Source organism: Salvelinus sp. IW2-2015, linkage group LG7, assembly GCF_002910315.2.
Source record: "Salvelinus sp. IW2-2015 linkage group LG7, ASM291031v2, whole genome shotgun sequence".
Taxonomy (NCBI): Eukaryota; Metazoa; Chordata; class Actinopteri; order Salmoniformes; family Salmonidae; genus Salvelinus; species Salvelinus sp. IW2-2015.
Window position 1 is genome coordinate 22,326,951 of NC_036847.1, and position 19,726 is coordinate 22,346,676.

Sequence of the window (19,726 nt, forward strand, 5' to 3'; positions counted from 1 at the left end):
TGAGGTCGTCAGAGTGATAAAATATACTTACAATTGACAAAAACTCATCCTGCCAAAACTTTTTGAGCTGTCTGGTTGGCTATGGCTTGGATCCAGATGGGGGTGTGTCCTGTCCTGCACGTTTACAGAGCACTGCGATCCAAGCTGCGCTTCATCCACACAGGAGGATCCAGCAGCTTTACAAGGATTGGATGGTTCTGTCCCTTTGTGGACAATAAATAATTTTCTTGTTATCCTTTGTGAAGTTTTGTTTCAGGGAAAGTCAATTTGATTTTTAGTTAAGAATAAGTATCTTACCATAAATATGCATACGTGAAAGGAATGGAATATGATCTGCAAATATTATATAGGCGCATAGGTTATATTATTAGGTTGCATGGGCATGTGGTAATCTTATCAAACATTTTTAATAACTGAATCTTGAGAGAAAAAGTTTTAATTTTTTTTTTAAATCTTCTATTTTTCTGGTTAGGGTCATCTTTGTATTTACTGGTTAATGGTAGAGCCAAGTATCATAGTGGGGAATTTATCTCCATTGCAAGAGTGCTTAAGCAAATGTGGTCCCATTCTACCTTGACTGCTGCAGACTTGTATTCTGTGGGGTAAGTTGAGCCAAATTGTTAGTTCAGCCACCCCTTATTTCTAAGAAACCATACATGAAATTAATCGTGTCACCAAATATTTAGGAAGAGTTCATCATTTCCTGGAGTCTGTGAAGGAAGAAACTACATGGAAAAAGTGGTAAGTAATTTAGGTWAAAAAAAATATTTTTCACAAAGGCAAATTAATTTGTGTTCTAGGTTTTATGATGCTTGTACAGTATCTAAACTAAAGTAGATCATTTTAAGATTGCTTTATACATCAGTTGGGGTCTCTAAGCTACAATATAAAGTCCTAAAGCTAGCATGAAAGTGCATCCCTGTAGCGGTGTGGACTAATGTAGTCAAAATTGTATAAAAGCCCCTTAGATATTAATTTAGTATCCTTTAAATTTAATTAGATCTACAATTTACATTTTATTGATTTACCAGTATTTTCATTTAGAGATTCTGGTAAACTCTTTGATGTTTCCTTTCATGTGTTCTACCAATTATTATTGAATTATTCACCATGGCAACTGTAACGGATGTAAAATGGCTAGCTAGTTAGCGGTGGTGCGCGCTAATAGCCTTTCAATCGGTGACGTCACTTGCTCTGAGACCTTGAAGTAGTAGTTCCCCTTGCTCTGCAAGGGCCGCGGCCTTTGTGGAGCGATGGGTAACGATGCTTCGTGGGTGTCAGTTGTTGATGTGTGCAGAAGGTCCCTGGTTTGCGCCCTAGTCGGGGCAAGGGGACGGACGTAAAGTTAAACTGTTACATTGATGCTGTTGACCCGGATCACTGGTTGCTGCGGAAAAGGAGGAGGTCGAAAGGGGGGTGAGTGTAACGGATGTGAAATGGCTAGCTAGTTAGCGGTGGTGCGCGCTAATAGCCTTTCAATCGGTGACGTCACTTGCTCTGAGACCTTGAAGTAGTGGTTCCCCTTGCTCTGCAAAGGCCGCGGCTTTTGTGGAGCGATGGGTAACGATGCTTCGTGGGTGACTGTTGTCTGTGTGCAGAGGGTCCCTGTTTCACGCCCGGGTCGGGGCGAGGGGACGGACTAAAGTTAAAACTGTTACACAACCACTTGTTAGTATAAAAACTAAACRTATTTCTCAGTTTGGTTGGCTTTCGTGGAGATCAGACCATTTCCATTTGCAGGGATGTTTCTCAATTTTTGACCAAATAGCACATGTATGCTCTGTTTCATCATTAAACTCCTAGACTGGGCTTCTGTGTCTGTCATCACTATTTTACCAGAGTGCAGTCCGGTATCCGTTTACTCCTAGTGGCCTATCCACACATTAGAGAGCACCAGACTCTGTTTTAAAAATGTTTACCTTGGGGTAAGTTGAGCCAATGGCCACCATACCCCATACAAATGACACTGAACAGAAATATAAATGCAACATGTAAAGTGTTGGTCCCTTATTTCATGAGCTGAAATAAAAGATCCCAGAAATGTTCCATGCGCACAAAAAGCTTATTTCTCTCAAATTGTGTGTACAAATGTATTTAGATCCCTGTTAGTTAACGTTTCTCCTTTGCCAAGATAATCAATCCACCTGACAGGTGTGGCATATCAAGAAGCTTGTGCTGGGGACAATAAAAGGRCACTAAAATATGCAGTTTTGTCACACAACACAATGCCACGGATGTCTCAAGTTTTGACGAAGCGTGCAATTAGCATGCTGACTGCAGGAATGTCCACCAGAGCTGTTGCCACATAATTGAATGTTCATTTCTCTACCATAAGCCGTCGTTTTAGAGGATTTGGCAGTATGTCCAACCAGCCTTACAACCGCAGGGCGAGCGGTTTGCTGATGTCATTGTTATGAACTGAGTGCCACATGCTGGCTGTGGGGATACGGTATGGGCAGGCGTAAGCTACGGGCGACGAACACAATTGCATTTTATTGATGGCATTTTCAATGCACATAGATACTGTGACGAGATCCTGAGGCCCATTGTCGAGCCATTAATCTGCCGCCATCACCTCATGTTTCCACATGACAATGCACGGCCCCATGTCGCAAGGATCTGTACACAATTTCTGGAAGCTGAAAGTGTCCCAGTTCTTCCATGGCCTACATACTCACCAGACATGTCACCCGTTGAGCATGTTTTAACTGTATGTACATTGCCTTAGTATTGCTGGACCCCAACAAGAGTAGTAGTTGCCTTGGCAATAAAATACAAATACAGAGGGAGGAGTAACTGAGTGCACACTACAGGAGAAAGGTGGATACCGGACTGCACTCTGGTAAAAGAGTGATGACAGACACAGAAGCCCAGTCTAGGAGTTTGGGACGCAGTACATATCCTTCCAAAATGACAGAGCCAACTGTGTCCCATTCAGTAAATGAGGGCGTGCACTGACATGATGAATCTGATAGTGGTACGAGCCAACAAACAGAGTTCAGTCTGGTGCAAGTGAACTGGGCATGGAACAGACAGACTGGTGCACAGTCTCAGCTGCTGTCAGTTGTCAGCTGCTAAAATATGAGTATCATTTACATGTTGTCTTTTTCTTGTGGAACAAGTTGAAGGATTTATCACATCTAGTCATAAGCATGCCAAAATTATGATCTAGCTGAACAGCAGTGTAAAAAAGGGCAGTATACCTCTGTTTCCAAATCTTAGGAAACAATAAATTATTTAATACATTTGATTAGTGTTCATTTAAACTATATTAGTTATTTTAGAACAGGGCCTATTTTAATCTTATGAGATGCATCATTTTTTGTTGACTAAATGTGGGTCAGCAGTGTTTTTAATAGAGCGGTGACATATTTACTGGAAGACAATCTCTTTCTATTTTGGGTGCAGCTGCCATTTCAGCGTGTGGTTCTGTAGGTGTACAGTAGACCAGTATACTGGAAAAGCCGTTTAACACTTTCAATTTGGTCTGTACAATTCTACTTTGCATCCCAACTTTAATAGGAGACTACTGTTCTTGTTGACGGTGTAATTTTCATAATATTGTTTTCATTATTAAAGATTTGAGATGTTAAGTATTTATAGACAAGCCTGGCAAAAATAGTGAAGCTTTATAAATCCATGGGTTGTAACTGATGTCAATTCTGTTACCATTCAGACGTGCCACTCTCTGACTGTTGTTGTGATCACTTACCATTTCTTCTGGCTCCTCAGCATCCAGAGCATCTCAATATGTCCTGGACAGTGGTCAGCCCCATTGTGTTCACCTACAGAGTGATCCAATGCCACAACCTGCTGGATGATGGGAAKGACCCACTGCTGTGTGGTCATATAGAGGACCAGGAGGAGCTCAAGGCGATCAGAAGCAACACCAAGCACATCAACGGCTTCATTGTCATTGATGAGACAGTCAATCAGCTCTATGGCTCCCAGGTCACCAGGTACTTGATGCCAGAAATGTTCTCTATAGTATCCTCCCACTGCCCACTACAGAGGAGAACAGGTCCATTAAATGTTCTCTATAGGATCCTCCCACTGCACTCTACCTAGGACAACAAGTCCATGGAGCACATGACCAGGATTCTGGAGGAGGTCCACAAGTTTGGCATAGACAGGCGCTCTGAGCCCCTCATTGCTATTGGAGCAGGGGTGTGCCTGGATGTGGTGGGCCTAGCTGTTTCTTTCTACCGGAGACGAACCCCCTATATCCGTGTCCCGACCACCCTGCTCTTCTACATTGATGCCAGTGTGGGGGCTAAAACTGGAGTCAACTTTGTCAATGGAAAGAACAAGCTGGGGAGTTACATCCCCCCCCGGTCGCAACGTTTTTAGACCGAACTGTTCCTCGCCGGCAGGTTTCTATTGGGATGGCAGAAATGTTAAAGGTACTCATCACAATATGTATGTGAGTTGAATATGTGTTAGCATTACAAACTGAGCATATCATCTTTCTAAAACGACTGAWCACTGTTCTGTGCATTTCGAGACATCTGGATAACGGGACAAGCATCCCTTAACAGCAAGATGTGGTTGTATTTGTCTGCTCTCTATTACATGTCTGTTACACTCTTTACTAATCACCATTACTAATGAACAAACACTTTTTACAAGCCTAAACCACCCCATTGATAGTGCCTTACTTACATTGTGTTTCCAAACTCTGTATGGAGCTAATAAATCAGCTATGTCCATCATCCTTTGTTTTCTAGATGGCCCTGATGATACACAGGGGCCTGTTTGAACTCCTGGAGACTGAAGGTGGGGGACCTGCTGGACTRCAGCTTCCAGTCCTATGACCAGAAGAGCAGTGGCTGTTGTGACCTGGAGGATGCTGCCACTACATCCCCACGGATTYCCATAGAAACCATGCTAGATGAGTTGGCTCCCAACCTGTGGGAATATGACCTGGACAGACTGGTGGACTTTGGCCACCTAGTCAGTCCTGAGCTACGAATGGTAAAAGTTTATCACTGAGTTAATATGGAAGGGATATGAAAGGATGGAGAAAATGGCATCAGGGAAGGTGTGAATGCTCAGATATATTTTTGACAAGTGAAGAAATATGCATGCAGTATAACTTGACCTTCTTTGCAGAAAGTGCTGACTGTGCTACTCCACGGGGAGGCGTGAACATCGACATGTCCTTCATGGTGTACGTGGCCCACCATAAAGGGCTCCAGATGGAAGAGGAGAAGGCCCGGATCAGCCGCTGCATGATGGAGCTGCCTGTGTGGCACCAGGACTGCACTCTGGCACTGGTGCAGAAGTCTCTGAGTGAACGTCTGAAACCCTCTGCAGGGTACCTGAAGATGCCTKTTCACACAGGACTGTGCTGTGCAGGTCTGGACATCTTTCCTTTGATTATTGAAGAATATATCTTATAAATGCCTCATGAGCTAAGTTCAACTGTCTTACCCCATCAGAACCCAAAATATAAGTTTGTTTTACTCCTATTTTTGTAAACAAAATAAATGTAAACAAACAGCCTCAAAACATGGTTATATCAATAATTGTAATGTCATCGATGGTCTGTCCTTCCAACAATAGCTTCCTCTATGAATTTGAGAGTGGTTACATTTCTCCCACCCCATCCCTCAGCTTTTTACCAAAATAGGAGTGGGTAGCCCACTTTGTTATTGTCTCAAATGCTGATTGACGCTTTAAGAACACCATCGAACTGTCTTTTTATGTCACGACTTCGGTCGAAGTCGYTCCCTCTCCTTGTTCGGGCGGTGTTCGGCGGTCGACGTCACCGGTCTTCTAGCCATCACTGATCCATTTTTAATTTTCCATTGGTTTTGTCTTGTCTTCCTTCACACCCAGTTCCAATCCCATCAATTACATGTTGTGTATTTAWCCGTCTGTTTCCCCTCATGTCCTTGTCGGAGATTGTTTGATTGTATGTATTGTGCAAGTCATGTGTCGGTGTGCGATGGGTTTTGTACCCACTTTTATTATTTTTTGTATATACTTTTTTTGTGTTTTATGAGCACTTATTAAACGACTCCGTTTATACCAAGTTCGTTCTCCTGCGCCTGACTTCCCTGCCACCAACACGCACCCACTACATTTTAAATCAGAACATTCCTAGACATTCCATACAGTATGAGTTTTGGAATTTCCAAAACAAGTAAATGTAGCCGATGGGGATGTGTGAAACTCAATCCTCAGACTGAAGTGTTCCTACTTTTGTCACAGAATAGATAGCTTTTTGCGTGGCCCGACTGGTAAGACGCTTCGGGACGACAGTCAAGTGTGCTAGCAAGACAGAGGTCCTGGGTTCGAGCCTCTGTGTGAGCTGAATCAGTAGGAAGTGGTACTCGCTAAGCAAGCAACGTGACATCCGTTACAGATGGTGCCGTGACCTGGATCTGCAGTTGCGCTCAGCTCAACACTGGGGTCGCTGTTGAGTAAGTTTGAGGGGTGAATGTAGCACATTGGGATGTGTGAAACTCACTCTTCGGTCTGAAGTGTCCCCACTTGTGTCACTGAATAGCTCGCTTTCCCTAGCTTTCCCTGTGGCGCGACTGGTAATACGCTTCGGGAGGGTAGTTACGTGTGCTAGCAACGCAGAGGTCCTGTGTTTGAGCGAATTAGGAGGAAGTGGTTCTCGCTAAGCAAGCAATGTTACAGTACGTCCGCTACACAACCACATTTACTGTACAGTCTCATCTCTACAGAAATCTTCCATGACATCGGTGATGATATTCTGTGTCAGGCTTTCAAGAGCAGCTGTGATTACCTTTAATATTGATCAGCTTTAATATTGTAGATAGATTGTAGCTTCCATCAATGTAATTGTCTGCATCATTTCCAATCTCCCATATATTTTTTTGTAACTATATACAGTTGAAGTCGGAAGTTTACATACACTTAGGTTGGAGTCATTAAAACTCGTTTTTCAACCACTCCACACATTTCTTGTTAACAAACTATAGTTTTGGCAAGTTGGTTAGGATCTACTTTATGCATGACACTAGTAATTTTTCCAACAATTGTTTACAGACAGATTATTTCACTTATAATTCACTGTATCACAATCCCAGTGGGTCAGAAGTTTACATACACTAAGTTGACTGTGCATTTAAACAGCATGGAAAATTCCAGAAAATGATGTCATGGCTTTATAAGCTTCTGATAACCTAATTGACATCATTTGAGTTAATTGGAGGTGTACCTGTGGATGTATTTCAAGGCCTACCTTCAAACTCAGCGCCTCTTTGCTTGACATCATGGGAAAATCAAAAGAAATCTGCCAAGACCTCAGAAAGAAAATTGTAGACCTTCACAAGTCTGGTTCATCCTTGGGAGCAATTTCCAAACACCTGAAGGTACCACGTTCATCTCAACAAACAATAGTACGCACGTTTAAACACCATGGGTCCACGCAGCCGTCATACTGCTCAGGAAGGAGATGTGTTCTGTCTCCTCGAGATGAACGTACTTTGGTGCGAAAGTGCAAATCAATCCCAGAACAACAGCAAAGTACCTTGTGAGATGCTGGAGGAAACAGGTACAAAAGTATCTATATCCACAGTATAACGAGTCCTATATCGACATAACCTCGACATAATCGACATAAGTCCACTAAGCAAGGAAGAAGACACTGGTCCAAAACCGCCACATGGGGACAACGATCGTACTTTTTGGAGAAATGAATGAAACAAAAATAGAACTGTTTGGCCATAATGACCATCATTATGTTTGGAGGAAAAAGGGGGATGCTTTCAAGCCGAAGAACACCATCCCAACCGTGAAGCATGGGGGTGGCAGCATCATGTTGTGGGGGTGCTTTGCTGCAGGAGGGAATGGTGCACTTCACAAAATAGATGGCATCATAAGGCAGGAAAATGACGTGGATATATTGAAGCAACATCTCAAGACATCAGTCAGGAAGTTAAAGCTTGGTCGCAAATGGGTCTTCCAAATGGACAATGACCCCAAGCATATTTCCAAAGTTGTGGCAAAACGGCTTAAGGACAATAAAGTCAAGGTATTGGAGTGGCCATCACAAAGCCCTGACCTCAATCCTATAGAAAATTTGTGGGCAGAACTGAAAAAGCGTGTGCGAGCCATAGGAGTCCTACAAACCTGACTCAGTTTCACCAGCTCTGTCAGGAGGAATGGGCCAAAATTCACCCAACTTATTGTGGAAGCTTGTGGAAGGCTACCCGAAACCTTTGACCCAAGTTCAACAATTTAAAGGCAACGCTATCAAATACTAATTGAGTGTATGTAAACTTCTGACCCACTGGGAATGTGATGAAAGAATAAAAGCTGAAATAAATCATTCTCTCGACTATTATTCTGACATTTCACTTCTTTTAAAATAAAGTGGTGATCCTAACTGACCTAAGACAGGGAATTTTTACTCGGATTAAATGTCAGGAATTGTGGAAAAGCTGAGTTTAAATGTATTTGGCTAAGGTGTATGTAAACTTCCGACTTCAACTGTAGTGTGTGTGTGTGTGTGTGTGTGTGTGGTGTGTGTTATATACACTGCTCAAAAAAATAAAGGGAACACTTAAACAACACAATGTAACTCCAAGTCAATCACACTTCTGTGAAATCAAACTGTCCACTTAGGAAGCAACAAACTGAATGAACAATACATTTCACATGCTGTTGTGCAGTGTATATATATATTTACATATACAGTACCTTTCAAAAGTTTGGACACACCAATTCATTCAAGGGTTTTTCTTTATTTGTGCTATTTTCTACTTTGTACAATAACAGTGAAGACATCAAAACTATGAAATAACACATATGGAATCATGTAGTAACCAAAAAAGTGTTAAACAAATCAAAATATATTTTATATTTTAGATTATTGTGGAGGCCAGGTCATCTGATGCATCACTCCATCAAACTCCTTCTTGGTCAAATAGCCCTTACATAGCCTGGAAGTGTGTTGGGTCATTGTCCTGTTGAAAAACAAATGATAGTCCCACTAAGTGCAAACCAGACGGGATGGTGTATCGCTGCAGAATGCAGTGGTAGCCATGCTGGTGGTAGCCAAGTGTGCCTTGAATTCTAAATAAATCACAGACAGAGTCGCTAGCAAAGCACCCCCACACCATCACACCTCCTCTTCCATGCTTCACGGTGGGAACCACACATGCGGATATCATCTGTTCACCTGCTCTGCGTCTCACAAAGACACTGCGGTTGGAACCAAAAATCTCAAATTTGGACTCATCAGACCAAAGGACAGATCTCCACCGGTCTAATGTCCATTGCTTGTGTTTCTTGGCCCAAGCAAGTCTCTTCTTATTGGTGTCTTTTAGTAATGGTTTCTTTGCAGCAATTCGACCATGAAGATCTGATTCACGCATTCTCTTCTGAACATTTTATTTTGAGATGTGTCTCTGTGAAGCATTTCTTTGGGCTGCAATTTCTGAGGCTGGTAACTCTAATTAACTTATTCTCTGCAGCAGAGGTCACTCTGGGTCTTCCTTTCCTGTGGCGGTCCTCATGACAGCCAGTTTCAGTGCTTGATGGTTTTTGTGACTGCACTTGAAGAAATTCTTGAAATGTCTGACCTTCATGTCATAATTGTCTGACCTTCATGTCTTAAAGTAATGATGGACTGTCGTGTCTCTTTGCTTATTTAAACTGTTCTTGCCATAATATGGACTTGGTCTTTTACCAAATAGGGCCATCTTCTGTATACCATCCCTACCTTGTCACAACACAACTGATTGGCTCAAACACATTAAGGAAAGAAATAACACAAATTAACTTTTAACAAAGAACACCTGTTAATTGAAATGCATTCCAGGTGAATACCTCATGAAACTGGTTGAGAGAATGCCAAGCGTGTGCAAAGTTGTCTTCAAGGCAAAGAGTGGCTACTTTGAAGTATCTCAAATATATTTGGATTTGTTTAACACTTTTTTTGGTTACTACATGATTCCATATGTGTTATTTCATAGTTTTGATGTCTTCACTATTATTTTACAATGTAGAAAAAAGTAAAAATATAGAAAAACCCTTGAATGAGTAGGTGTGTGTCACGGCCGTCGAAAGAACTGGACCAAGGTGCAGTGTGGTGAGCGTACATATTCCTTTTATTTAGAATGACGCCGACAAAACAATAAACAATACCAAAACGACCGTGAAGCTTAAGGGCATATAGTGCCACAAACAAAGACAACTTCCCACAAAGAAAGGAGGGAAATAGGGCTACCTAAGTATGGTTCCCAATCAGAGACAACGATAGACAGCTGTCCCTGATTTAGAACCATAGCTGGCCAAAAAAAAGAAATACAAAAACATAGAAAATAGAACATAGAATGCCTACCCAAATCACACCCTGACCAAACCCAAAATAGAGACATAAAAAGCTCTCTAAGGTCAGGGCGTGACAGTGTGTCCAAACTTTTGACTGGTTCTGTATATACAGTGCATTCAAAGGTATTCAGAACCCTTGACTTTTTCCACAATTTGTTACGTTACAGCCTTATTCTGAAATTGATTTTTTTTAAAGAATCCTCATCAATCTATACACAATACCCCACAATGACAAAGCGAAAACAAGTTTGTAGAAATGTTTGCAAATTTATTAGAAGTAAAAAACAGAAATACCTTATTTACATAAGCTTTCAGACCCTTCACTATGAGACTCGAACTTGACTGGAGTCCACCTGTGGTAAATTAAATTGATTGGACATGATTTGGCACACACCTGTCTATTTAAGGTCCCACAGTTGACAGTGCATGTTAGAGCAAAAACCAAGATATGAGGTCAAAGGAATTGTCCGTAGAGCTCCGAGACAGGATTGTGTCGAGGCACAGATTTGGGGAAGGGTACCAAAAAAATGTTCTGCAGCATTGAAGGTCCCCAAGAACAAAGTGGCCTCCATCATTCTTAAACGGAAGAAGCTTGGAACCACCAAGACTCTTCCTAGAGCTGGCCGCCTGGCCAAACTGAGCAATCGGGGGAGAAGGGCCTTGGTCAGGGAGCTGACCAAAAACCTGATGGTCATTCTGACAGAGCTGCGGAGTTCCTCTGTGGAGATGGGAGAACCTTCCAGAAGGACAACCATCTCTGCAGCACTCCACCAATCAGGTCTTTTTGGTAGAGTGGCCAGACGGAAGCCACTCCTCAGTAAAAGGCCATGACAGCCTGCTCGGAGTTTGCCAAAAGGCATCTAAAGGACTCTCAGACCATGAGAAACAAGATTCTCTGGTCTGATGAAACCAAGATTAAACTCTTTGGCCTGAATGCCAAGCGTCACGTCTGGAGGAAACCTGGCACCATACCTACGGTAAAGCATGGTGGTGACAGCATCATGCTGTGGGGATGTTTTTCAGTGGCAGGGACTGGGAGACTAGTCAGGATCGAGGGAAAGATGAACGGAGCAAAGTACAGAGAGATCCTTGATGAAAACCTGCTCCGGAGCGCTCAGGACCTCAGACTGGGGCGAAGGTTTACCTTCCAATAGGACAACGACCCTAAGCACACAGCCAAGACAACACAGGAGTGGCTTCATAGCAAGTCTCTGAATGTCCTCGAGTGGCCCAGCCAGAGCCCAGACTTGAACGAAGTCGAATATCTCTGTAGAGGCCTGAAAATAGTGGTGCAGCGACACTCCCCATCTAACCTGACAGAACTTGAGAGGATCTGCAGAGAAGAATGGGAGAAACTCCCCAAATACAAGTGTGCCAAGCTTGTAGCATCATACCCAAGAAGACTCGACGCTGTAATCACTGCCAACGGTGCTTCAACAAAGTACTGAGTAAAGGGTTTGAATACTTATGTAAATGTGAGATTTCAGTTTTGGATTGTTTATAAATTTGCAAAAATGTCTAAACAGTTTTTCGCTTCGTCATTATGGGGTAATGTGTGTAGATTGATAAAACAAAACAATTGAACAAGGCTGTAACGTAACAAAATGTGGAAAAAGTCAAGGGGTCTGAATACTTTCCGAAATGCACTGTATATTAAAAATCCTGCGTATCTTAATTTCCATAATGAACAAATAATATGCGTGGTAATGTAGGCTGTTCATGCAAAGGATTAGTACCTATAACCAGGATTGCCATTACAAAAATAATATTTTTGGTAAGCAATTATTATTTTAGCACACATTTATTGTGATTCATCCTATATTGTCCCTAACATCATTACCCCTTAGCAACAGATGTGGGATACATACACACACACATTCATACACACACACTCAACCCCTTTTCCCCATAAACTACCATAAGCTCAGACGCTCAACAGTTGTTCCATCCCTGAGCCCAACTCAAGAAAGGACTTGTTTTACGAATGCATATACAGTTGCAGCTGTTTGAGAAGACATGCAAAATTTAGCCCAAAAAAAGATTAGGAGATTTCATTAACTATTGTTAAGTCCTAGGTGATGGAGATCAGATACACATGGAGATCAGATACACCCCCTTCCTCTGAAACACACACACACACTGGTCCCCTGTTGTGACCATTTTCCAAGCATCTCTGTGCAGTCAGACCTTTGATTATTTTGTGCTACCAGGGCCACAATAATATGCCCCCTCTCTGATTGTCCGAGTATGACCCCTTCCCCATGGGTTACTGCAGCTCTTCATGCCAGCGCTGCCACTACCTGGGTGGGGGCACCCCACCGGAATCCCCATCGGCTAGGTAAAAGGTTGTCAATGTTCTAATTAGGAGCTTTGAGAATTTCCTTGCATATTATGCTCTCCCATCAGCGTGCTTTGGCTTTGCAGGACCAACCCTGCCAGGCTGGCTCAGAATCTTGAGGGGCCGGTGCTGCTTTAGTAGGTGTCTGTGTGATGAACTTGGTTCTTCTTGAAGGCTGGAGATAATATCCATGCCATGATGAGCGGGTGAAGAAGAAATACTGTGTTTCATATTCAATATGTTTCAGTCAACACACATTTACTTGGGGCTTTATTTAATCTACTAAACTGAAGTGTTACAGATTCCGTGACAGAAATGTAAAGGTAATTTCCTATTGAGCCGACATATGCAGCGTTTACCCGTGAATGCAGTCTCTGCTAATGCGGGAACATTGCCTTTAAATTTCAATCACGCTGTACAGCTGAACTTCCGCAATGAGGATTGAATAGAGCCCTGGAAGTCTACCAATAAAATATTATCATTAATTATATTGGAGTGTCTTTGAACATTATATATTCTCATATTATTTAGCCATCATTAGTGTTCAGAGACAATTAGTGAAATACTTTGATAAAAATAAATCATAGAACGGAAAATACTCCTGCAATAACACAAGTAAAAATATTTAATTGACTTTAATGTTTGTCAAAAACTATTTTCCACACTCAGTTCCAATGAATGGCCTTGACATCACTGATCCATCCCCAACCAGTGTATGACCATCACTACCTCCATCTCCCCTGGCAGCAGAGGCGTCTATCTGAACCATGTAAATACAATTAATAGACCTGTCAGCCTGGAGTGTTCAATGTGTGAACAAACATGGCTCTTTGAAATGTTAGTGGTATACCCAAACTGTGCCATGGTAACAAGCGGACCGATCAATATGTTTATTTACAAATAATGGGCATCAATCAACTGTCACCATTGCTTTAAATGGAAATGTTAGTTCTATGCATTTAAGTTCTATGGTTGAAAACACCAATCTTGGTGCATAGTGGTGTCATCAACACAAGAGGGTGACATTGTCTAGGGAAATTATATGCTGATCTGGGTTCAGTCAAAGGACAGTGAGTGAATGACAGGCCTGTGTCTAGATATTACCAGACAGACCTGGGTGCAGTTTGACCATGAGGGCCGTTCTGCAGTGGATTTGTACTGCAGAGAATGCGCCTATAAGTGCATGGACTACTTTGTGCTTCGCTTTACGTGCAGCCTAATAGCCATTATTCTTAAATTATTGCTCTAGAAATAAAGAAGAAACATCCGTACACAAAAGTACAACATCAAAAAATAACAACGTTAATTCCTTCTTTGCATATTTTAGACTTCACTTTGATTTTGGCAACACATTTTGGCAGTCAACACTGAGTTACGTTACATTCAGAAAAATAATTGGTCTCAAAAAAGAAGCTGAGAATTCAGTAAAGCAATGTTTTGATTATTGCCCTCCGAGTGGAATTCTGACCTCAAAACAGAACTCTAGCATCCAAAACATCCCAAACAAAATGGATGGCCTAGAGAGACATTTGGAGGCCCATGACATGGTTTTCTACTCTGTCTGACAAAAGGCTCTTCCCTACTGCTTCCCGTAGGGACCTTGCAGCTCAACACTTCATACATGAAGCACCAAACACCAGAAACAACAACAACAAACCAGTGTCTAGTAGTCCTCCTAGATCTGTGGAAAACAAAAAACTAACAGTAAGGCACTTCACTTCAATGTAAATCATTCTGCTAGGTGCTTCTTACTAATCATTACAACATACACTGCTCAAAAAAATAAAGGGAACACTTAAACAACACAATGTAACTCCAAGTCAATCACACTTCTGTGAAATCAAACTGTCCACTTAGGAAGCAACACTGATTGACAATAAATGTCACATGCTGTTGTGCAAATGGAATAGACAAAAGGTGGAAATTATAGGCAATTAGCAAGACACCCCCAAAAAAAGAGTGATTCTGCGGTGTGACCCAAGACAACTTCTCAGTTCCTATGCTTCCTGGCATTTTGGTCACTTTTGAAATGCTGGCGGTTTCTTCACTCTAGTGGTAGCATGAGACGGAGTCTACAACCCACACAAGTGGCTCAGGTAGTGCAGTTCATCCAGGATGGCACATCAATCGAGCTGTGCAAAAAGGTTGCTGTGTTGTCAGCGTAGTGTCCAGAGCATGGAGCGCTACCAGGAGACAGCCAGTACATCAGGAGACTTGGAGGAGGCCGTAGGAGGGCAACAACCCAGCAGCAGGACCGCTACCTCGCCTTTGTGCAAGGAGGTGCCACTGCCAAGCCCTGCAAAATGACCTCCAGCAGGCCACAAATGTGCATTGTGCTGCTCAAACGGTCAGAAACAGACTCCATGAGGTGGTATGGGGCCCGACGTCCACAGGTGGGGTTGTCTTACAGCCCAGACCGTGCAGGACGTTTGGCATTGCCAGAGAACACCAAGATTTGCAAATTCGCCACTGGCGCCCTGTGCTCTTCACAGATGAAAGCAGGTTCACACTGAGCACATGAGCACATGTGACAGACTGGACAGAGTCTGGAGACGCCGTGGAGAATGTTCTGCTGCCTGCAACATCCTCCAGCATGACCGGTTTGGCGGTGGGTCAGTCATGGTGTGGGTGCATTTCTTTGGTGGGCCGCACAGCCCTCCATGTGCTCGCCAGAGGTAGCCTGACTGCCATTAGGTACCGAGATGAGATCCTCAGACCCCTTGTGAGACCATATGCTGACATATGCACATTGTGGCCTGCTGGAGGTCATTTTGCAGGGCTCTGGTGGGTTTTTGCAGCGGTCCTGCTGCTGGGTTGTTGCCCTCCTACGGCTCCTCCACGTCTCCTGATGTACTGGCCTGTCTCCGGGAGCCCTCCATGCTCTGGACACTACGCTGACAGACACAGCAAACCTTTTTCCACAGTCGCAATTGATTGCCATCCTGGATGAACTGCACTACCTGAGAACTGAGAAGTTGTCTGTGGTCACCACCTGCAGAATCACTCCTTTTTTGGGGGTGTCTTGCTAATTGCCTATAATTTCCACCTTTTGTCTATTCCATTTGCACAACAGCATGTGAAATTTATTGTCAATCAGTGTTGCTTCCTAAGTGGACAGTTTGATTTCATAGAAGTGTGATTGACTTGGAGTTACATTGTGTTGTTTAAGTGTTCCCTTTATTTTTTTGAGCAGTGTATTATATGACCAGCCTAATGTGTCTAATGTCTTCTGGGTAAAACAGGCACGACTGTAATCATTGCATAGTTCCACAGACTTGAGGGTGCACTGTAACCATGTTCTCAATACAGTGGTGTAATGTACAGTAGATAGTTATTATCAAAGGCATATTTGAGTACTTTCCTACAGTTGTTAAACAGCAGAAATATACATTAACAGTACAGCTTATAGTTTTAACTACAATCAATAATTTGAAAAACCTAAATATAATCGTTAGTAAATATATATTTAAAAAAAAATCAATTTATGGACGTCATTCCAGTGTTTAAACAATTTTCTACATGTACATCTCCTTATATTCCTAGCAATATAAACATTCACATAATTGAAAAAAATATCCTGAATATCTCTAAAACACGAAATGGATGGACAGGCAAATCCTAATAAGTGTACAACAAAACAATAATAATTTAGAAAATGGACAAGTTAAAAACAAAATGTATTTTTCCTCCTAAGAGATACACTTCTTAGTGAGTATTTGCTGCAATACATTTCAATCTTATTATCATAAATATCTTCATAAACCAAATGTGCCTGTATGGAAATCAATGTTGCATTTCTACCAATATTGGTAGACTGACATTATGTTCTGTGCTATATGTGAAATGTTTACAAATCTCCTGACTAAGACGTTATCTCATTCAAGTTTAAAAGCACAAAAGTAAAGCACAAACAAAAGTAATCAAAATAATGTATTATCGCTTCTGTCATATTGCGCTGAATAGACATGCTATAAAGCAAGTAGTGTGACTGTGTAACACACCAACAATATATTAAACTACAATTTTTAGCTTTCACTTCGAGGGAATTGCATTTTTGTTTAAAGCAATAAGCTGATCAATCAGGGTTTTATAACTATTATAAGCATGCCCTATACCATGATGACTATACACAGGTACAGTATGTGTGAGATATCGCTCCCTGACTCATTGTCATAAAAGTATTGATAAAATCAGAGCATAATCTATTAAAATGAACTATTAAAAAGTAATTTATAATCAATACATAAGAGAAACTGAACAAAATTCAGTTTGACCGCTTTCAGAACCCAATGATACCATATAATAAACAAAAAAAAAAATAACTATGAAAAATGTAATATGTGTAAACACCTGAAAACAAACGAACTAACTAACCAGCAGTTGGCTGAAGTTAGCTACTGACGGGAGACGTCTGAGGAGGCCTCAACACAACACAACATAGAACAGGTTGAAGGGGTGGAGATAAAGATGCAGGTGAGTGGAGTGGGCAGCAGTGAGTGCTAACAGCTCTGGTCGTTCTCTTCCATGCTTTTGCTGCCTGAGCAGCTGCTGTCCTTAGAAGCCCCGGGCGAGACAGAGGAAAGCAGGGGGTCTCCCCCTCCCACAGGGGACAAGGTGTCATCCATCAGGATGTCCATCAAGGCCCCCTTAGGATGACCGCCGTAAGGCCCCATGTCACCTGAGACTCCCCTATGGCCCTTGGTGTAGGGAGATGCTCCATCGTTGAGCTCCAAGGTGGTGTACTGAACCTGGTCTGGAGTGCAGGCTGGGTGGTGTTGGTGCTGGGGGTGGACATGGTACAGATCCTGGTGGCAGTCTCCCAGGGCTGGCTCCTGCTTGATGCCTCGGGCTGAGAGCTCAGCTGAGCAGAGGACAGATGTGTCTGTAGTCAGACCATGGGCACGAGCTTGCATCTCCAACTCCTGAACCCCATCAAGGGAGGGAGAAAGAGAAAGGAAAGAGAGTGTTATCAACATTGTCTGTCTGCATGCTGCATATCTGATACCATCCAGAATATAGAAAAGCCTCATCTCAATTCAATCCTACTTTGATTGGCTAATACAGTATGTGACATTTTGAAGGCATGGCTAGTTGCTCCTTATCTCTCCCAGTGCCCCACGGCCTACCATGCTGTACCTGTATCCGCAGCATCAGGTGTCTATTGTCGTGCTCCAGCTTCTTCTGCCTGTTCTCCAGCTCTTTGGCCCTCTGCTGCTCCCTCTGTAGCTTCCTGATGTAGTCCACTGACGCCTTGAGAATGGTGCCTTTGTTCCAACGCATATCCCTGAGGACCAGAGAGGGGCAAGGCAGGCCAGCAAGATTTTATCAGCCTGAACTGTTAGCATTCTAGAGTACACTGACAACGTTCTAACTCACACAATTCTCAAGGATATGGATGCACTGAAAATAAACTGAGGCATTGATCTATAATTATCGTAAACTCTAGCCTAGGGTCAATGTCTGACCCATGATAGAACAGTGGGGTCCGGAATTATTGGATCCTTTGATAAAGATGAGCAAAAAAGACTGTATTAAATAAATAATACAAATACTGAGCTACATTGTATACTTAAAAAAAAGACAAATTATATTATTTTATACTAATAGAATTTCTCAGAGAAAGAGATATTATTTAGCAAGTAATAAAAAAAATGCTAAAAGATAGGGGTCAGCATTATTGGATCCCCTGTTTTGAATACTCCAGTACCCTCCCTTTGGAAGGATAACAATACTGAGCCTTTTTATTAAATGTTTTATGAGATTGGAGAGATCTTAGACCATTTCACCATACAGAATCTTTCCAGATCCTCGAAGGCCAAACCCGTGACCAAATACCTCTATTTTCATGTCATCTGACCATAGCACCGCCTGGAGTTTGCTAAACGTCATTGGCACTTGGATTGGAACCAGTGCTATGGTCATATGACACGAAAATAGAGGTCTTTGGCCACACACACCAGCGGTGGGTTTGGCCTTCGAAAGAACAATGCATATGTAGTAAAATACCTCATCCCTACTGTAAAATATGGTGGTGGATCGTTGATGTTATGGGGCTATTTTGCTTCCACTGGTCCTGGGGTCCGTGTTAAGGTCAACGACATTATGAACTTTGCCAAGTACCAGGACATTTTAGCCAAAAACCTGGTTGCCTCTGCCAGGAGGCTGAAACTTGGCCGCAAGTGAATATTCCAGCAAGTAAATATCAAAATCCACAAAGAAAAAAACAAAATCAACATTTTGCAATGGCCATCTCAGAACCATATTGAAAACCTGTGGTTTGAATTTGAGGAGGGCAATCGATTAGCGCAGACAAAATATATCAAGGATCTGGAAAGATTCTGTATGGAGGAATGGTCTAAGATCCCTCCTAGTGTGTTCCCCAATCTCATAAAACATTTTAGAAAAAGGCTCATTGTCATTATCCTTACAAGGGGAGGGGTCGGCAGGTAGCCGAGTGGTTAGAGCTTTGGGCCAGTAACCGAAAGGTTGCTGGATTGAATCCCCGATGAATCCCCGAGCTGACAAGGTAAAAATCTGTTGTTCTGCTCCTGAGCAAGGCAGTTAACCCACTGTTCTCCGTGCACCGAAGACGTGGATGTCGATTATGGCAGCTCTGATTCAGAGTGGTTGGGTTAAATGCGGAAGACACATTTCAGTTGAATGTATTCAGGTGTACAACTGAATCCCTTTCCCTTACTGGAGTATTGAAAACAGGGGATCCAATCATTTTGACCCATATCTTTTTGAGATTTGTTTTAATTTGTTTTAATGTTTTAATACTTGTTACACAAAATCTCGTTCTCTGAGCAATAGTATTAATATTAAATAATATAATTGTTAAAATCTTTGGAGTATACAATATAGCTCAGTATTTGTATTACTAATTTTATTTTAAAAAATTCTCATCTTTATTAAGGGATCCAATAAATCCAGACTGCGCTGTATCTGATAGAAAGACTTCAAATCCAAGTAAACATACGCAACTTACGGATCATTTGTTTTTGGAATCATGGTCCCCAATTCTTTGATCCGGTCGTTGATGTTAAACCTCCGTCTTCTCTCAACTACAGGAAA

The 19,726-nt window shown here is 42.2% G+C and overlaps 1 protein-coding gene and 1 pseudogene across 3 annotated transcripts in view; one reads left to right on the forward strand and one right to left on the reverse strand.

Moving 5' to 3' along the window:
- Positions 1-3,587: 3,587 nt before the first annotated feature.
- On the forward strand, positions 3,588-6,766 carry LOC111966945 (2-epi-5-epi-valiolone synthase-like; annotated as a pseudogene).
- An 8,893-nt stretch (positions 6,767-15,659) lies between these two features.
- The window catches only part of LOC111966604 (microphthalmia-associated transcription factor), a 31,358-nt gene continuing 27,291 nt past the window's right edge, over positions 15,660-19,726 (reverse strand). For 2 of the 3 annotated variants that reach the window (XM_023991400.2, XM_023991399.2), the window contains exons 8-10: positions 19,641-19,716; positions 17,789-17,936; positions 15,660-17,574 (exon numbers count right to left, since the gene is read on the reverse strand). In XM_023991400.2, coding sequence (XP_023847168.1) covers positions 17,152-17,574; positions 17,789-17,936; positions 19,641-19,716 — 647 coding nt within the window. In that variant the 3' untranslated portion in view covers positions 15,660-17,151. The remainder of the gene's footprint in view (positions 17,575-17,788; positions 17,937-19,640; positions 19,717-19,726) is intronic. The other variant, XM_023991401.2, reaches the window with a different exon arrangement.